This window comes from Dermacentor albipictus, chromosome 2, assembly GCF_038994185.2.
Source record: "Dermacentor albipictus isolate Rhodes 1998 colony chromosome 2, USDA_Dalb.pri_finalv2, whole genome shotgun sequence".
Classification (NCBI taxonomy): Eukaryota; Metazoa; Arthropoda; class Arachnida; order Ixodida; family Ixodidae; genus Dermacentor; species Dermacentor albipictus.
Genome location: NC_091822.1, coordinates 41,650,001 through 41,669,576, shown reverse-complemented (window position 1 = coordinate 41,669,576; position 19,576 = coordinate 41,650,001). Strand labels below are relative to the sequence as shown.

Genomic DNA, 19,576 nt, shown 5'->3' with positions numbered 1-19,576 from the left:
GATGGCCGGAAATTATGATTGTGTTGTTAACTGTCACGACAGCAATGTAAGCACGAAAGGATTGATGCCACCAGTTAAATTCTGCCGATTCACAAGAAAATGGTACGAAATCATCAGACGACAGACATGGATTACTGCGGTGCGCCGAACGAAGTAAACAACTGGCAAACGAAGCGAGCTTGTTCATTGATCACTCCTGAGTGTATGACGGTTTTTATATGTAACCCACATGAATTTAATAATTACTCACTCAGTATATAATCTCTTTATTCATATAAAAACTTTCAGTTCGACCAGCGCTTGCGCTGTCTTCTTTCTTGTGTTTCGTTTGTGTGTGCGCTGCCCAAGAATGGAAACTACTTCTGCTGTATGCGTTAGCAGTGGCCGACGTTCACGCGTGCCGAGAAATCGCATATGTGCACGATGCATTGAACATGACCGGAGTTGATTCCTGCATCACCACTGCACCGATCGATCGAGTTACTGGACGATACACGCCCGCATCTTGGTCGCGCCGGCATTGCTGAAGCAGAAATGATTACTAATAGTTTCAACTTCCGTCTCTTGAGCACTGTTAAAAAATGGCCAAGCTATTTAGATTGTTGCTTCTATTCTATATTGTAGGGGACGTGCTAGTTAAAGTTGTGTGCGCATGTCGTACTTGAGTTATGCAGCGATATATTTCATGTACAGTGTCGATGGAAGTCCGTTGTCGCCATCAGGGACAACACGGATTTGTAGCAAACATTTTGTGTGAAACTGCAAAAATGATTTTACATCGTATGTGCCGTATGTATGTGCCGCATCGTACGTGCCGACAGGGTTTTGGCGGCACATACGATGTCGTTTCCAATTACCTGCTCAGCGTTACTTACATGGCTAAGCGGACGCTGCCCTTTCACAGCATTGCAGCCATAAAAATAATCGTCAAGCGTGCCGATCTTCTTAAAGGCAAATACAAGCGTGTACAGTCTGTTTCACACTTAGGGGAAAACTCGGAACGTACTGCATCGCGATGCGGCAAGCAATGGAGTCGTGCTGCAGCAGCAGGTTCAGCAGGCGCAGACGCTCGAGGAGCGGAGTCGTGGTCTGCCTCGTCTGCTACTGCGGCGCGCGCTGGCCGCATTGTCGGGAAGCGTGCTACTGTCAGGGGCAGTGCACCGATTCAATCGGTACAGCGGGAACTCAGCTGATATTCTTTACTATCGCGGTTTTCGTGACGTCGCGTAACAGACAGGAGAATGGGTGTGGTCCAAAAAAGTTTTTGACCAATCGCGGAGGGCTCATTGCAGAATTGTAATTGAAAATTTTTGAATCGTTTTACGTTATAGCGCCCTTGATCACGGTCAGTAGACAACAAAAAACTGTGGCTCGAACCCCGACCAGCGAGAGCTATAAGACATCAATTCAGTCCTGAATCGACGGCATGTTAAAGCCCTGAATTACAAAAACTGTCCCCAGCTCCGCTGAGCCAGCGCACTTGGCTATATTTCGTTCATGTCCACATAACCATGATGACTAAACTCGAAATCTTCTTGGCTCTTCTGGTTGTTGCGCTTTTGCTTGCTCATGTTCATTGCTGTTGTTCTGCGAAGAATCGGTTGCACCCAGTCATGCTGCCTTCACAGAGCACACCGCAGTGGCCTAGGGTGTCGCTTCTCGTGAATGACGAAGTCTTCACACAGGTCGTTAACGTCCGAACAACCTGGAACGAAAGGAAATGTTGCGGTACCAATGTGATCAGTATGCTTGCGCAGTATAAACCGCACTTGTCGTGAACCCTATAGGTGTTTCTATAGCATCTGCTGGTAAGTATCTGCCATACCTTGATATTAGACAGATAAGATATTTGTCTACCACATAGCACACGTACTTGTGTGGTACTTGCATCGCAGAATCTAAGTGTAGTCATATTGCAGAATATAGTAAATATGGTCTCCGGAATTCCGCACAGTGGAGGAAGCTTCGTGCAAGAAAAAGAAAATTCACCGACAATTACGATACTCTCTAACGCGAAATTTGGGCACAGCTCTATACATGCTTTAATTTCGCGATATATTGACTGGCGCGAACAATCTGTCTCGTGCGGCCCGTTCCAAGCGGAGTAAAGTGTGTCGCATCTGCCTCGATAACCGGGAGATCGCGAGATGCAGCGTGTGGGTGACGCATGGGTGCAATTTACAGCAGCCGCCGCAAACAGACCTCTGCTCAGGCAGCGCTTTGTTTTCATACAGATGACGTGCGCCACTATGGCGCCATATCGTAGCCATTGTCACCACGCAGCCCGTCTTGCGCGGCACTACATTTCTCGCACTTCGTTCCGCCAACGAGGAGAGTGGCGCTGCGTTGCGGGGTAGTCAGGCCACCGGTGTCAGCAGCGATAACACCCAAAAGAGTTTCACATCGAGGCTGCACCCTCCTCCCTGCTCTTTCCTTCTGCTCTCTTCGCTATGGCCTTTCTTTCATCAACCGCTGCGCTCCGCGTTCGCTTCCATTGTTCGTGGCGCGTTGGTTACGACGACGTCGCTGACGCTCGCAGCAGGAACGATCTATTAAGAGCTGTTCTCTAAAATACCACTCACTTGAAAGTACCTCGTAGCTACACAGGAAAACCCTTAGGATTTTCCTAGACGGCTGCTCCAATATACGAAAGTTTCGAATAATGAATACAATAGTGCGATTCAATCTTTGCATCGAATAGTCACTCATCCTACAGCGAATTTGAACATCTTTAAAGTACTTTTTGGATATTTCAATGTGTAAACTGCGGGCAATGAAACATTTTCTAACGTAGGCATATCCTAGGAACAAAACAAACGGATTGACGTTGTGGGACAGGCTACATCGTTCGGGTAACCAAATTTTGCCTGGTTTAGAGTGATTACTCGCACTTTTCGAATAGTCCTGCGTTTCCTAACAAACGGTTTATTTGTTCCTATTGCTCAATTTCTGCTTTTAATGAACGCGTCATAACGTGCATTTTCTGGACGAAAACTTCCTAACGTTACCATTATTAGAATGTGAACATAGTTTTACATTCTTTCTGAAAACGGTGCTTCATTATTCGGAAACTATTTGAAAAGTAATTTACATTTGACTTGATTTGATTCGTTCCAGGGAGTATCCGATTCGTATTGGTTTCGCTCATGGTCCGCGGATTGCAGCGGGGCACATCCAACTCCTTTCCGTGGTAGTAGGACTGCCATTTGCGTTAAACGAGAAGCTAAGGGATTGTTCGCACCAGTGACTCGCAGAGGTTCCACGAAAAAGTTGGTCGCTTTCTTCGAGAAGCGACAGTTTTGGGTCAGTCGCTTGGCTGCTCGAGTTGACAGTCGCGCGACTGCGGTTGCGAAGCTGCTAGACCAAACAGGGGCGCAGGAGTTGGGCTGAGTGGCGCACACTTATTTTACGCGACGATAGTGGTGTGAGCCAACACCACCTAGACATTCAAGGCTTCTCTAAGCTTTCGTGACGTCGCCGCACCACGAAGGACCAGGAGATTCAGTTCCTATTGCGTTTCACTTTCCCACACACTCCCGTGCGCTTCTTAGGGCTCTTGAAAACAAAATCAAAATACGTTCTTAGTCATTTTTTGCTTGCGAAGTGTCCACGCTTAACCGGATTTCTCTGTTTTCCAGCATTTCTGTTTTCATTGATTTTGTATCACTCTGCTTTCGACAGACTAGTAACGATTTTATGTTAGTTCAGAGATCCAATAAACCAAGTTCGTATTATTTTCTGTTTACATCGGGGTATGCAAGGAACTTCAACAGACGATCAAGTTTAGCTTACACTTTGCAGCTCAAATTTCGCTCTCAAGTAAACTTTTGTAGTTAGAAGAGAAACAAGGGCCAGAAAAAGAGCAACAGAGATGTTACACCACTAAGTAATGGAATCGCAGAACCACTCAAGTTTAGCTTACACTTTGCAGCTCAAATTTCGCTCTCAAGTAAACTTTTGTAATTAGAAGAGAAACAAGGGCCAGAAAAAGAGCAACAGAGATGTTACACCACTAAGTAATGGAATCGCAGAACTAGCCTGCAGTTTTTGTTCAGCGAACCGGGACGAACCGCATCATTCGCGAGACATTTCGGTGTGGCCACGAGCGGGTCACGCCTGTCGGCGCATCAATCGCCGTGAGTCGTTACTTCGTCGACAATCACGGTTGGCTGAGCGACTCTGTCAATCGCGGGTGTGTATACGCTCTATGAGATTGCAGAACGAGGCGAAAGTAACCGACTAATCGTACGGCACACACGCAGACTACAGCAAACACGGATTTCTTTTTTTTAAAGCTGCAAAATAAACAAAATTTCGTGAAAAGAGCAGCTCTCACTCACCGGAGATAAGCCCCGAACATACATCCTCCGCATGCGGCGCTCTGTCAATTCAGCTTACTGTACTACAAAGTAGAGATCATCAATTCAGCTACACCAGTGATTGTTTCGCCCCGTACACTAACTTGGATTCCTATTCATGCAGTAGGACGTGCAGAGCCTAGCTATAGTAGTGGTAGCGTTAGCGACCGCCGCTCACAGGCATAACGGTAGACGTATGTGGATACATGGGCCCATCTGTGTGTTGGTCTTCGCCATCATTTATATCCATCATGCTCTCTTTCTCTCTCTCTCTCTCTCTCTCTCTCGGTCGGAGCGTGTTTCACGGAGGCTCGTGCACGAATAGAGTTATAAACGCTAGTTCTGCAGAACATTAGAGGGAGCTGACGAGAGGAAGTGTGCGTAGTTGACGAAATAGTCCGCCACACTTACTCTGTTTCATGCGCGTGACACGCAATTGAAGCTACGCGAAAAGTTCGGGGGCCAAAACATTCTTACACACGAGGTGTTTAATGCCGAACCAGATGAACCTGGTTGATGAGCGCCTTTTGAGAGCGGCCACGAGGCAGCTTGACTAACGCCGTCCTCTTCTGTTCTTCCATTTGGTTGTCTGCGCTGCAGCCGTTTTTCAACAAAGAGCTCGTGACATTTCCCTGCTGGCAGGCGATGCCCGCCGGGAGAGTCAGTGATCTCGTGGATTGTAATGCCTCAGACGCGCGACGTGTGTCACTTCAGCCTTGGCCGAGCATCGTCCATTGCTCGTCAGACGCGCAATGAAATAGTTCACTTCGCTGAGACGCTCCAGAATAACGTAGGCGCCGACGTAGTGGCCAAGAAACTTCTGGCACAAGCCACGCTTTCTCAACGGCGTCCAGAGCCACACAAGGTCACCACAATCGAAGTAAACATGGCGATGACGCCCGTCATAGCGTATCTTGGACCGGTCCTGCGATGCCATGATGCGTAGCCTAGCGAGGCGTCGCGCTTCTTCTGCTCGACAGAGGATCTCATCAATTGATTCGCTGTCACGAGCGAAGTAAGGAAATATGGTGTCGAGGGTGTAGCGCGGCGGACGAGCATAAAGGAGGAAAAATGGCGAGTAATCAGTAGTCTCGTGTCTCGCGGTATTGATGGCATAGGTAATGAAAGGCAAGATACTGTCGCAATTCTTGCGTGCTGAATCGACGTACATGGACAGCATGTTGGCAAGCGTTCTGTTTGTGTGCTCGACCAGACCATTAGTTTGTGGATGGTAGGACGTGGAATGGCGGAAGCTACGTGAGCACAGACGAACGGTTTTTTCAACCATATCCGCGGTAAACTGGCGCCCACGATCACTGATTACTATGCGAGGAGGTCCATGTCGGAGTACAACGTGGGCCAGCAGGAAGATAGAAACTTCTCTAGCTGTGGCCGATGGCAACGCGGTGGTCTCACAATAGCGGGTAAGGTGATCTACGCAAACGATAACCCAATGATTGCCCTTGGAGCATCGCGGGAAAGGGCCCAGAAGGTCTATACCAACTTGCCCAAAGGGGACGCTAGAAGGGGGAACTGGTGGAAGCAGGCCGTGTGGCGTTTGTAGCGGACGCTTGTAGCGCTGGCGTTGAGAGCAGCTGGCGGCGTACCGTTCTATATCCTTCCACATCGTAGGCCAGAAAAATGTTCTTGAGCCCGGTAGAGTGTACGTGTGGAACCAAGACGACCGGAAGTTGGGTTATCATGCATGGCGTACAATACTTGGTGGCGAAGGTTCTTGGGGACAACTAAACGGTAGCGTGCACCGGTGGTCGAGTAGCTCTTCTTATACAGCGCGCCATCATCACGTAGGCGAAAGCGACTGCCTGCAGGTGACTTCTGTGCTGCCGCGAAGAGCGGTTATAAGCTCTCGTCCTTGTGCTGCTCGGATATGACAGTACCCATATCCGCAAATTCCGGGGACACAAAAGCGACGTATTCATCAAAGTTGTCCGCATCACATTCAGTTGTTTGAAGTAGCACCCGAGAGAGACAATCAGCGTCAGCATGTCGCCGGCCATTTTTGTAGCATATAACGAAATCGTATTCCCGTAGACGGAGGGCCCAGCGCGCTAGTCGTCCTGAGGGATCCCGCAGATTCACAAGCCAGCATAGCGAATGATGATCTGCTACCACAGTGAAGGGATGCCCGTAGAGATACGAACGAAACTGTTGCACTGCGAAGATGACCACCAGACGCTCTTGTTCGGTGATTGTGTAGTTGCGCTCGGAGCGGCTCAAGGACCGGCTAGCATACGAGATCACGTGCTCACTGCCGCCAACACGCTCAACTAGCACAGCACCGATGCCTATACCACTGGCATCGGTGTGAATCTCAGTTGGTGATGAAGGATCAAAGTGGCGAAGAATTGATTGCGACGTCAACAGGAACTTCAGCTGGCGAAGCGATGAGTCGCAATCTGCAGTCCACTCAAAGGGAACGCCGTTTTGGGGAAGGCGTGTAAGGGGATGAGCCATGTCAGCAAACTGGGGAAGGAATTGCCGAAAGTAGGAGCAAGAGCCCAAGGAACTTCTTAACTGTTTGACAGAGTTGGGTACCTTAAATGCTTCTACAGCCGCAATATTTTGTGTATTTAGTCGGATGCCTGCTTTAGCGACCAGATGTCCTAGCACAAGAGTTTGTCGTTCCTCAAAAAGGCATTTTGTTTACTTGAGCACAAGACCCGCTTTCTCCGATCAGTTCAAGACCAAGTCTAAACGTTTTTTGTGCTCACTAAGTGTTCGCTCGAAGATCTAAACGTCGTCTAAGTAGCACATGCAAACTTCCCATTTTAAGCCGCGTAATATCCTGTCCATAAACCTCCCGAACGTTGCTGGCGCGTTACACAACCCGAAAGGCATCACGTTAAGCTTAAATAATCCGTCGGGCGTTACAAATGCTGTCTTTTCTTTGTCGTCCTTGAGTATAGGAATTTGCCAGTAACTTGACCGTAAATCAATACAGGAAAAGTAAGATGCCGCGAAGAGACAGTCGATGGCGTTGTCATTTATTGGGAGCTCATATACATCTTAGTAACGGCGTTTAGGCGACGATAATCAACGCAGAACCGCCACGTACCGTCTTTCTTCTTCACCAATATCACGGGGGCTGCCCAAGGACTACATGATTCTCGAATGACGCCTTTGCATAGCATTTCTTGGACTTGATCACTGATGATCTTGCGTTATGACGGGGACACACGATAGGGTTTTTGTCGGGTTGGCTGGGCGGCTCCTGCGTTGATATAGTGACGAGTTCTGGACGCAGGAATTGATGGCGGGCCGTCATACTGCGCAAAGTCGAATAGCGAGGTGTGTTTCGTAAGCAGGGCCATCAACACTCGACACTCGCAATCACTGAGTGATTTATCGATCATGGAAAGTATCTTCCAGCTCCCGGGGCTCGAGGCACTGGTTGATCCTTCATCGGGTAGCTCTGTAAGTACTGCCACCTATACGGGCGAGTCTTCCTGAAACGTGGCAAGCTTTAGGCCTTGAGATAGCACTGCCGCTTCGGTGGAACAGTTCAAAAATCAAAGTGATTTAGAACAACGTATTAACAACTGCAAGACGATGTTTGTCGATTTTAAGGGCTAAAACGTTTTCATTCAATACTGCGCCCATATACGGTACGATTTTACATAACGGCTGGTAAAGAAACGAACTATTTCTTGGTTCGAACGCAGCCACTGCTAGAAGTCTCGCTAGCCTCCACAGCATTGCACGATATACGTATGAAACGGAGTATGAAGAGGCGGTAAGGCAAAACACCAACCGAGCAGTCGCATGGTGTGCTCCAGTTCATTCCTCAGTATTCGTAGAACCCTCTGGACTCCTTGTTTGCCCTGCAAGTTGAAGGGCTACTGTCAACATATACTCAAAGATTGTGTTGTGTTGCGCAGTATGGAAAGGCGACTTGCCGTAATGGCTTAGCGACTATGGTGTTGTGCGGCTAGCACGAGGTCGTAGGATCGAATCCAAGCCGCGGCGGCCGCATTTCGACGAGGGCGAAATGCAAGAACACCCGTGTCCCATGCATTGGAGACACGTTAAACATGCCCTGGTGGTCAAAATTAGGCTTAAGTCCCGCACTACGGCATGCCTCATAATCAAATCGTGGTTTTGGCATGTAAAACCCCAGAATTCGACTTCACTGTACAAACAGCGACGAACCTGTCATGGCGAGTAGCTTCGAGTATCGTCCACCAGAGATCAAGTAAGTAGGCATTGTGTAATACCGTCCGGTCGTGAAACTGACATTTTTATGCTATTTTGCGGAAAATAATGGTCGTCCCACAGCTTTCGTCACAATATGGTTCCGCACAAGAACCACAGCTCGTTGGATAGAAATTGTTGAGAAACATGGGCTCTGAGGTCCCAAAACGGCATGGGGAGAGGAGGGGGGAGGGGCTTGAAGGCAAGCCGTATGGTAGAGGACTATGGGTAATACCTGGGGACTATGGGTAATACCTGGGGGTTCTTTAGAGTGAAGGTATAAGTATACGAGAGTGTTAAGTTTGCTTGCGCCGAAAGCCAAGTGAACGTACTTCACGGGGAGCGCTTTGCAAACGCGGTTGAATTGTGCGAATCCCAGTGAACGTCAATTGTGCAATCCTGCGCTATTCGGGCGTACCTCGCTATACAGAGGCTTCGTAATTTCTCTGCGGATGACTCGTATATACTAGATACTCTGATTGGCTTCGGATACACCCGATCGTGTGTATAGTAGGTTGTGCTAGCCTTGGCGAGGCAGGCAACCTATAGATGAATTTTTGGCCTGCATTGGAAACCAGCCACTTTCTGACAACCTTCATTTACGTCGATTGCCAAAGTAACCAACGGTCTAGGTTATGAAGGCTATCGGGCTCTTTGAGAAATAGTGAAGCGAATCTACGACTCTGTAATAAGTCTCCTCGGATAATTTTTTCTACCGTTTTCAATCATGCCTTTTGGCTTCATTGTCATCATGCACACTTTCTCGATCTCTTGCACCAATGTCGAGCAGCAGGTTAGGTCACAGTAGATATAACTGAGCTCTCCACTTTTCCTCGTAATAAATATATTTTTTTGTGCCTTGTCTGTATCATTTATTCTGTCCTCATATTAATTTCGAAAAGCTTGCTAGGCCCGCGGCCAGAAAGATTTCTCCAGTTTTCATTAAGAAACTTCTCGCTTGCACCTTGGCTCCATTTATTTTTCCGTTCTCTCTCTCTCTTTCTCTCTCGCGGTATAAATGTAGCCCCAAACCGAAAACCGCGGCTGTTGTGTGCTATACTCCTAGCTATTCAGCGACTTGATTAATATACTGTTTGTAGTGCACCCGCAGTGCACTACAGCATGACGGGGTGCTGTCACGTATGCTGCGGGTACACTTCATGCACCCGCAGCATGACGACACACCCCAGCCACCTACATGCCAATTGTTTGAATGAAATACTTTACAAATATTTTTTTTAAACTGGCATAATACGTGCAGTGAGGAGCGCTACAAGTTGTATGCGACACATTTTAAATATCACTGTTTTGATCAGTCATATTCCTACAGTGCACTATATATATCTTGGCATGCGCAAGTGTTCAAAAAAACTGTGGAGGGTTGTACATCCCAAAACCACGAAATGACTATGAGGCACATCGTCATATAGGGCTGCGTAATAATGGCCACCATATTTTGTTTAAATATCCATCTAACTTTACCAAGTACACGAGCGTTTCCTTGCATTTCGCGCAAACTGAAATGCAGCCACAGCACCATGGTTCTCACCCGCTACCTCGAACGTAGCAGTTCGACGCCATAGACTCTACGCTACCGCGGCGGGTCGCACACAATTTCGCACAAACAATAGTCTTTATGCTCTTTTCGGCCATGAGAACGCATGACACGCGTACGTCGTATGCCAGTCCCCAGAGCACCGGTCGTCCCACGAAGACCGCGCGAGCTCCGAGCGCGAGCGCCTTGACCACGTCGGCACCTGTGCGCACTCCACTGTCCAGGTACACTTCCAGCTTGTCACCCACAGCAGCCACGATCTCCGCGAGGACGTCAATCTGCAGTGATGAGAAGAGCGATGTTAAATTAACCTGTCTCAGTTCGCAAACTGCCCGAATTATGATGAGCTCCTGTTAACAATTAGAACTCAAAAAGGCTTTGGTATTGTAGTGGACAGTATTCATAGAGCCCCGCGGTGGAAGAACAGACTGTACTATCGCCACGAGGCATATAGGCTCGGCGATGGTAGCTGCGACGTCAACGCAGCCACCTGATAAATAAATGCCAGGTCGGTATGGGCCTTCTGTTCCTACAAGTTGGTGACCTTGAATGTGGTACCTCATCACAACTTTATACGTCTACCAAGCTTTTTTCTGGACTCCATGGAACCGGCGGCCGAACAACGACGTCTCGAAGAAAATGGAACGTCACCGCCGACACAGTCAAACTCCCGATTTCTGGATTTCGGGCTTTGAATTCCGGTTCGTCCACATCGAAGCGCAGTTTCGCCGTCACCGAGTGGCATCTCAGGCGGCCAAGTACGACAACGTCGAGAGTCAGCTTGACCGGACCACTGCAGCTTTGGTCCGCGACATTTTGCTACCACCTTCGCCTGATGATCAGTACGACACCCTTAAGCGGGAGTTACTACGGCGCACCGCCGACTCTGAGTCGCGACGGATTCAACAGCTCCTCTCATCGGTGGACCTTGATGACAGAAAATCGGCTGGGAACCAGTGCATAATCAGCAGACTCGAAAATCCCTTGGGAGCTCTTCTTCCAGCGTATAACGAACTAGGTACGCATGATTTTGTGTGCCTCACCTACTACGACATCTCACGAGGCCTTAGCAACGATGGTAGACCAGATTATGAATTCTTTCCATCCTGTGATATCCGCTGTTCACTGTTGTAATGCAACCGTGGGGACACAACCCCAGTAACATCAGCACTTTGATGAAACGGACAGTTCAAGCACGCACATTGCTGCGCAAGTAGAGGATCTAACTAACCAGTTGGCTGCCTTTCACTTTCGTACGTATAAGCGTCAGCAGCGGCATCCCTCGAAATCACCAAAACGTGTCATGCCCTCCGCTCCCTTTATTTGTTGGTATCACGCCAGATATGGCCTTCGCGCACGTCAGCGCGGTCCGGGAAACGGTCGGGCCAGTCGGTGATGGCAGCCAGTAGTACTGGCCCTACATCAAACCATCTCTTCTACACCACCGGCCGTGTTACGAAAGTTCGCTATCTTGTAGACACTGGTACTGAAATTTGTGTCATTCCCCCTACTTTTCAAAACCGCAGGAGACATCGCCATGACACGTCTTTTCTCACTGCCGTCAACGGTTCTAATATTAAAATGTATGGCCAGAAATCGGTCACCCTTCACCTTGGTCTGCGACTCGCTTTTTACGACTATTCACTGTCTCTGATGTCCGAGGACCGATCCTCGGCGCTGAGTTTCTGTGGAAGTTTAGCCTTCTCGTCAACCTTTGCCCGTGCCGCCTTCTTCACTCCTGAACAAGCCTGTCCGTACAAGTTATCACCACGTGTGCACCAGACTTACATATGGTGCCCAAGAAGACGGGTGATTGGCGGCAGTCTGGGATTACCGCACCTTAAAAAAGTGACGATTCCCGATAGTACCCTATACTCCACATCGACGATTTCACCGCATCACTTCATGATTGCTGCATATTTAACAAGGTGTATCTAGTAAAAGCCTACCACCAGATTCCTGTAGAGCGTTCCGACATACCTAAAACCGCAATCATTACCCCTGTTGGCATGTTTGAATACGTGCGCATGCCATTCGGCCTCCGTAATGCCGCTCAAACATTTCAGTGGTTCGTCGATCAAGTCTTCCGTGGCCTGACTTGTTGCTTCGTCTATTTAGACGACATTCTTGTATTCGGTCACTTTGCTGTGGAACACGGAGCTGATCTACGCAAGGTGTTTGAACGCCTCCGTCAGTATGGCCTGGTTGTAAACATCACCAAGAGTGAGTTTGGCACTGCTGCTCTCGATTTCCTGCGCTATCGAGTAGACGAGCATGCCATCGAACCCGTCCCACCCCGTGTCCAAACCATTAAAGTTTTTCCACATCCATCTTCCACCGAGCAATTACGGGCATTTCGGGCCTCATCGGTTACTATCGCCGTTTCATACCTCGCTTCAATTTTGCAGCGTCTGCACATTCTACTGTCTGGTACAACACGAGATAGCGCACCCATATCATGGATTAATGTTGCTGAATCTGCTTTTATCTCCACCCAGAGCGCCCTTGCTACCCCTACTCTACTGGCAAACCTGCAACTAGACGCTCCAACGTCCGTTATGGTAAACGCGTCTGACATAGCTGTTGGCACCATGTTTCAACAGCTGGTTGGGAAGACATGGCAGCCTATATCTTTCCTTTCAAGGAAGTTCAGATCGCAAGAAACACCCTACGGCACTTTCGGTCACGGATTGCTAGGGCTCTACCTCACAGTCCACCACTTCCATCACGACTTCGAAGGGCGTCAGTTGTGTATTCTCACCGACCACAAACCACTCATATATGCTATTACCTCCAACAGTTCCTCGACGCTTCCCGCAAAATTCGCCAGTTTGCACATATTTACGAATTCACTACTGATATGCGGTATATCAGTCGTTCCGATAATCCCGTTGCTGATGTTCTGTCACGGATTGACATAAATGCAAGCCACGTAAATCGTTCCGGCATTGACATTGTACGCCTCGCTACCGCTCAACGCAGAGACCGTGAACTTGAAACACTCCTGGCTGCCAACGATCCTCTGCGCTTCGAAGGTATCTTACTCCTTGGTTGCAACGTTACTGTCATATGCGACATGTCTGCGGGTCTTCCTCAACCGTACGTTCCACAGCAATTTCGCCAGGAAGTTTTTGACGCTACACTCCTTATCGCACCCTGAGGTATGCGCCACACAACGTCTCGTCACTTCCCGCTATCTCTGGCCGCGTATGAACGCTGACGTCCGTTGCTGGGCACGGGCATGCATACAGTGCCAGCATGCCAAAGTCAGTCGACACACTATGAGCATTGTCTACCCCCAGACGTTCATTTCGACCACGTTCACGTTCGTCCTCTACCACCGTCCTCGAACTAAAGATACATAATCACTTGCATCGACCGCTTCACACGCTGGCCTGAAGCAATGCTACTCTCTTGCATTACTGCAGAGTCTGTAACCCCGACAATCATAAATACCTGGATTTCTCGCTACGGTGCAGCGCGAACTATAACGGCAGACAGAGGAGGACAGTTTGACACGCGTCTCTTTCAAGCTCTCTCCCGTCTTCTGGCTGTAATGCACCATACAAATGACAGCTCATCACCAAAGTTCAAATGGCATGGTGAAACGCTTCCACCGTCAACTGAAAGCAGCACTTCGTGCCCATGACTCCGCGATTCCATGGACAGAGCGCCTGCCTTTGATTCTACTATCTATTTGCACATTTCTGAGAGCAGATGCACAGTGTTCCTCAGCAGAGCTCGTTTTCGGCACGAAACTTCGCGTATCCTGAATTCTTCGCCTCGGAACAGTCCTCTGCTGGCCTACAGGCATGCTTTAATTTTGCGGTGCACGCACAAGACGCTATTTTGTCATTCAACCCGTTGAGGTATCAGATTATTTGCTTGCAAGAAATTTAGAAGCATCAGCAAACAGGGCTCATCCCAGCTTAGGAGCGTTTGAGCTGTGCCCAGCCGCGCTAGTTTCCTTTCCGACACTGTGAACACACCTGTATTCAATTAGAACTTGTCAAGTTGATTTCCAACTCACGCATATAGATAAATACAAGTGACTTTGCCTAAAAATGAGCTTCGATAAATTTTGAAAAACTGTTGCAAGAAACTTCAGATGGTCCGATTGGTTGTTATTGACATCTGGCGGTTCGCTAGGGTTTGGGAACTTCTACGGGCGGTGGGTGTCTGCTGCCTTCGTGAGCCCGAGCCCTACCTCGAACACTGCGTACTTCAAGCATGAACAAGCAGCAGTCATCGGACGCACACGACCTTATCACACGTATCAGTTAAATATAAAAAAGAAAGGTGTGGCCCTGACTCACACACGGAACAATCACTTGGTTTCTTCCCAAGACGCACTGACTAGGTAACATTACAGTTTTTAGTTTCTGTGCACAATATCTGTATTTAGCTACTGAAAGCAAGACAGGCGCTATTGCGTATACATTGTGAGAGGGTATATGTGATATACTGCAACACAAGTCGCAGTGTGGAGTTGCCTATGAAGGACGATAAATATCGAGTATAATACTTGCACCAGTGAAGCCACGCCGTGATCAAGTGCTTTCACCTCTCTTTTTTTAGCGTCTCCTTTTTAAACCTCTCGCTCGCTTGAAAGGTTCCTTGTCTATAAAAAAAAAAATGTCTGATGCTGCTCGCTGGGCAGGTCAGGCGTTGGCACGGACAGCGTACGATTTGCCATGGTTTCGCCACTGAAATCTTTTAGACCGTTCAATGTAGTCTCACGACCCTTCACAAGTACTCTTGGGGGTTTAATAAACAACAGAGGAGCTGGCTCCAGGAAAACGCGTCCTGCGGGGTTGGCTCGCGAACAGGGAAGAGAAGCGCGGTCTTCTTTGTTCTTTTGGGCTCGAACCACTCTTGCCCTCGACCCACTACCTACATATGGCAATAGGGTAATCGGCAGAAAGGACCCTCTCGGTTTCGGCGAAACATCTCCATTCGACGCCAGGATCGTCAAACGGGTGATCACAGCACCAAGCGAAGGTGCGGCCCTGAACCTGGATGTTGTAGCCATCTTTGTTCATTTGGACAGTGTCGGCAGCGCAAGTAAGGGATTGCAGGGGATTGCAGAGTGATCAATAGCTTTTAATTATAGTTTATCAATCAACAAACATTAACGCATCCTGCCTCTAAAACAATATATAAATGAATAAAGTTGATTGCAGTGCTTGCACTCATTAATAATCACAATAAAGCTGCTCACAACCTCCAATAGTCACTGTTGCTTAGAAATCGTCACTAGAAAAATTGTGCACTCGAATATGACGGACGTCGTAGCTAGTGGCGGGCTATTAGACATCTGGAGTTCCTTAACCCTCACCCAAAACATATCTGTGTAATAAAGTATTACACGAGAACACTATGGGACTGGCCCCCACCTAAATGCGGTTGCCGGTAGTCGAACCCGTAACCTCATGCTTACAAGCAGAACGCCCTAGCCACTGTGCCGCCGTAGCGGGTATCGAAGCTCAGGTCCCCCTGAGCGCGACATATTGACTTTCTCCCGGTCATCCTGTCTCCCAGAACATTGCAAATTAGGCTAGTTGGCAGGTATTTTCGAATGTGCACAAACGAATACAAGATCTTTTTTTATCTTGCATGGGTTATTTTGTGGACGGGTCATCGCGCACTGGCTCACATAAGCGGTTCTAGTAAAGATGAATTTTCTGCTGTGTAACTGAACCGCGTGTAATGCACGAAGCGAGCAGCTGAAAGTAAGCAATTAAATAATTCGCGAGGAAACCGTCTTGACAATCACGACCAGCAGGGAAAATTAAGAAGAAGAAGAAGAAGAAACTTTAGTAAAGAATAGTCCGGCAGTTCTTGATGTGGTGGCCTCAGGTGACGGCTCGAAGTTCTTGGACTCGAGCGGCATCTTCGGCTTGCCGGACGGCCCAGAGCTGGTCTGCCAGCTCTGAACTTCTGATAGCCGCCTCCCAGCGGCGGCGACGCCTACGGAGAAGGTCCCCGGCGGCTCCCGCATCCGGGGCGGCGTCGGGAAGAACGGAGCTCGAGCCTTCTACTCTGGCAACAGCCGCGATTATGGACGCGTCGCCAACGGAGCTGCTTTGATTACCGTTGTTGCCGGTACACTCCCAGAGCATGTGTCGCAGCGTTGCTCTGCGTCCGCATGTTTTACACGCGTCTGTTAATAAGTTTCTTTCCAATTTGTTTTCATGTGAGCTTCCCACGTGCTCATGTGCCTTACTCGTTTCTTTTTGTGCATCATATTGAACTATAGTAGTTCTGCTTCAGTGAGTTGGGTTTTTCAAGCTCTTATACAGCGGATATTTTATGTCAATTTACGGGCAGACATATGGAAGCACACTATGAGACAGAGATTGTGTAAACAGGGATGAAGTGCCTTAGACAGGCTGGCCAACGTTTTGTTGGGTGGGCCTATCTTTGTCAAAGGTCCACCTATCGAAGCGTTTGTTAGCATGCCACAGGCACTTTTTTATCCCTGTTTATACAACTTCTATCCCTCAATATTTATTGGAGACGGAAACTGAAAAAAAAAATGATAGATACGTTAGGCTTGCATTTCACTTGCTTGCATATATAATTTCGCAACTCTGACTAGCCTCCGGCTTCGAGTTTAATTTACCTTGCATATTGCGCGCTTTGTATCGTAAAGAGCACAGTAAGAACTTATGTTTAAAAAATAAATTTTCTCATATGTGCGAAGTTTTCGTTTCCCACGTTGTCATGGTAACGCAGTGCGCATGCTTGCGCGTCCAAGGGAAATCGCAAGAAGACAGACAAAAGTGGACATGAATGCAACACACGCATAGTTATGGTTCTGTACCTATTGCTGTTTGCGATACTAAAAAAACCATGCGATGTCATGCCAACGCGCCTACAAGCCTGCAAGCGGCGAAAGGAAGCCCACGCACTGTTGCCGGTGTTCCGTCCAGTTGGCGTCCACCGTGGTTGGACACGAGCACAGCGGCTGCACCATGCCGGTGTGCTTCGAGCGCGTCTTCGGCTGCGGCAAGGAGACAGGAATTCAATGAAAAAACACGGCACAACAAATCTCAAGGTAAGCGTAGACGTTAATGCGACTTGCATGGAACTAATTTAGCGACACACCGTATAGACGTCGCAGAGATCTGTTATGTTGGAAGCCAGGTTTCCCTCTCGGGCTTCGTTGATCGCGATGATGGTGTTTATTGGCATCACCTCTGAAACGGGGCGCCGACAAATAGTCTCCTAACCTGCTTGATTTAATCAAGCTTTGATACATCCATTCTAGCATTCTGTTTATCAGATCTTTATCTTTACTGTTGTCATTAAAACCTTTATCTCTGAATAAAGGGAAAATCAGACATCCACCCGTTCATAGCAATTGCTACAAAGGAACCCCATACGGGTTCCGCGGAAGAAAGGCCTCCCTTTATTCATTACTTCTCTCCACCTTGCGGGTTCCCGCAGAACTACTACGTGAAACCTTTATCTCTATGTTGTACCGCCGCTATGCTTGCAACGACTACGATTGTATCTATCTGCCCTGCATTTTTTAAACCAACATTCTAAATGATTCTAGCTTATCTGGAGTGCTTACCAGTTAATATTTCCATACTTTTTTTTTATTCCAATGCTTCTGAAAGGTGGACGTCCCTTGCTTGCCTCGTTTATTCAATATATTGGTATTCAACTGCGATGTGCCGAGTTGTTGCCGAGCATTTATTGCGGCACATGCATGCGTCATCCTGTGGTGCATATTTGCTCCGGCATGTATTTATGCTCAGGCAGCCATTTCGGGAATCAAATAGCAAGGGGCTAACTACCCTTTGTGTTATAACGTGCACGTTTTCCCTTCGATTTCCTTCTTGTCTTTCTTGTAAATATCCACGGAATGTTTTGTTTCCAGCCTTTAAATTCTATTTGCTTTATCATCTGTTTACTTATTTTCTTTTAATGACTCCAGGTCGTGTACCTCGAGTAAACTTTCAATTACCATGTACTTGGTTTCCAACGTCCTTGACCTCTTTCTCCATTCCGTGTAAACGCTTTTGACGCACCGATACTTGTGCACTTTGGCACGCGATTTCTTTTCACCCATGATCATTGAATTTCCTTCAAAACTAATTTAGCTCCGCACTTCTCTGAATTCGAAGGAAGACTAATGCAAGTCATATTGCACAGCCCCATTGGTGGTCATCCAACCCAAAATTCAACACTAACGAGATTCGCGATTTATATCAAAGAATTACATGTGGGAACGTTATTGTTGGCGCCGTTACATATTTGTCAATTGCTCGCCCAACTTAGTTTATCGGTGGTCGGCACTTTTCGTGTGCATCCGTGAACAAAATTATCATTTTCAGCAATGACTCGTATCCCTCTGCGCAAGCATAAATGCAACGGTTCCTCGCCATCGTAAAGCACAGGCTACAAGTACTCAGCAAAGTGAAGCGAACAGTGCATACAACCATTGAAATTACGCATACAACTTAGAGAACAGCGTACGTTTCAATAAAGAAGCTCAAAACAAGCATCTATCATCATCAGAAATGGCTCATACCCCGTGAGCAGGCAAAAGTGCAATGGCTCATACCTACTTGTGCTCAATTCTTTTTTCGCCAACTTGGGTCGCTGTGTGGAGGGTCTATCGTCTAATCAGTAGCCTATCGGACTCCTGTGCTGACGGAACAGAGTTCGAAATCAAACATCGGATCAACCTGGGTCTCCGAGTATGTGGCATTCAGTATGTACCGCTCTTCAATCAACCTCTTTGATGCCAACTAGGTGCACTAAGTATGTGGCACTTCGTCTGTGTCACTCTTCAATGAATCTTTTTGACGCTAACTTGGGTCTCTTCATATGTTGCACTGCGTATGTGCTGCCCTTCAGTGACAAAAAAGTCCCCTTAAAATTTATCCGATGCTGGGCATAATAAAACCCATGCCACGCGCGTAATTTGCGCGTAACTCGTGTGCAAATCTGGAAGCGCGAGAGAGACGCACGGCTGAAGACACGTTTCGACGTTAGTGAGGCGGTTTGCCGCTGCATCGCTTCAATACAAATGGCATTAAGCTTGACAATAGGATAAGTTCTGCCACAACTTTTGGTTATAGAAGATCTGCACATACCTCGCGACACATGCCAAGTTGTGAAAGAGGTTCTTTGAAGAGCGGCACATACGAAGCGACCCACGTTGACATGAAGGGGGTTCATTGAAAAGCGGAAGATCCGTAGCGATAGAAATCCAATTACTAATTTTTTTTTTCAGCGATTGGTTTTGAATCCTGTTTGCCAAGTTCCAACACACGTGTCAGTAAATTTCTATTTTTTATATAAAGAAATCATCGTATATTATGGTCAAAGTTGACGACGGCATTCCAGCTACCCTGCTGCCTTGTTCGTGTGGAGAAGAGGCCAGGTGGAACCTGCCTTTTCACCTCCTCCTCCTCCTATGTGCTTAATATTG

The 19,576-nt window shown here is 47.8% G+C and overlaps 1 protein-coding gene across 1 annotated transcript in view; it reads right to left on the bottom strand.

Moving 5' to 3' along the window:
• Positions 1 to 740: 740 nt before the first annotated feature.
• Positions 741 to 19,576, bottom strand: part of LOC135900701 (L-lactate oxidase-like) — a 62,222-nt gene continuing 43,386 nt past the window's right edge. Inside the window, exons 6-9 of the mRNA XM_065430246.2 lie at positions 17,040 to 17,131; positions 10,245 to 10,403; positions 8,131 to 8,200; positions 741 to 1,705 (exon numbers count right to left, since the gene is read on the bottom strand). Of these exons, the coding sequence (XP_065286318.1) occupies positions 1,623 to 1,705; positions 8,131 to 8,200; positions 10,245 to 10,403; positions 17,040 to 17,131 (404 nt within the window). The 3' untranslated portion in view covers positions 741 to 1,622. The remainder of the gene's footprint in view (positions 1,706 to 8,130; positions 8,201 to 10,244; positions 10,404 to 17,039; positions 17,132 to 19,576) is intronic.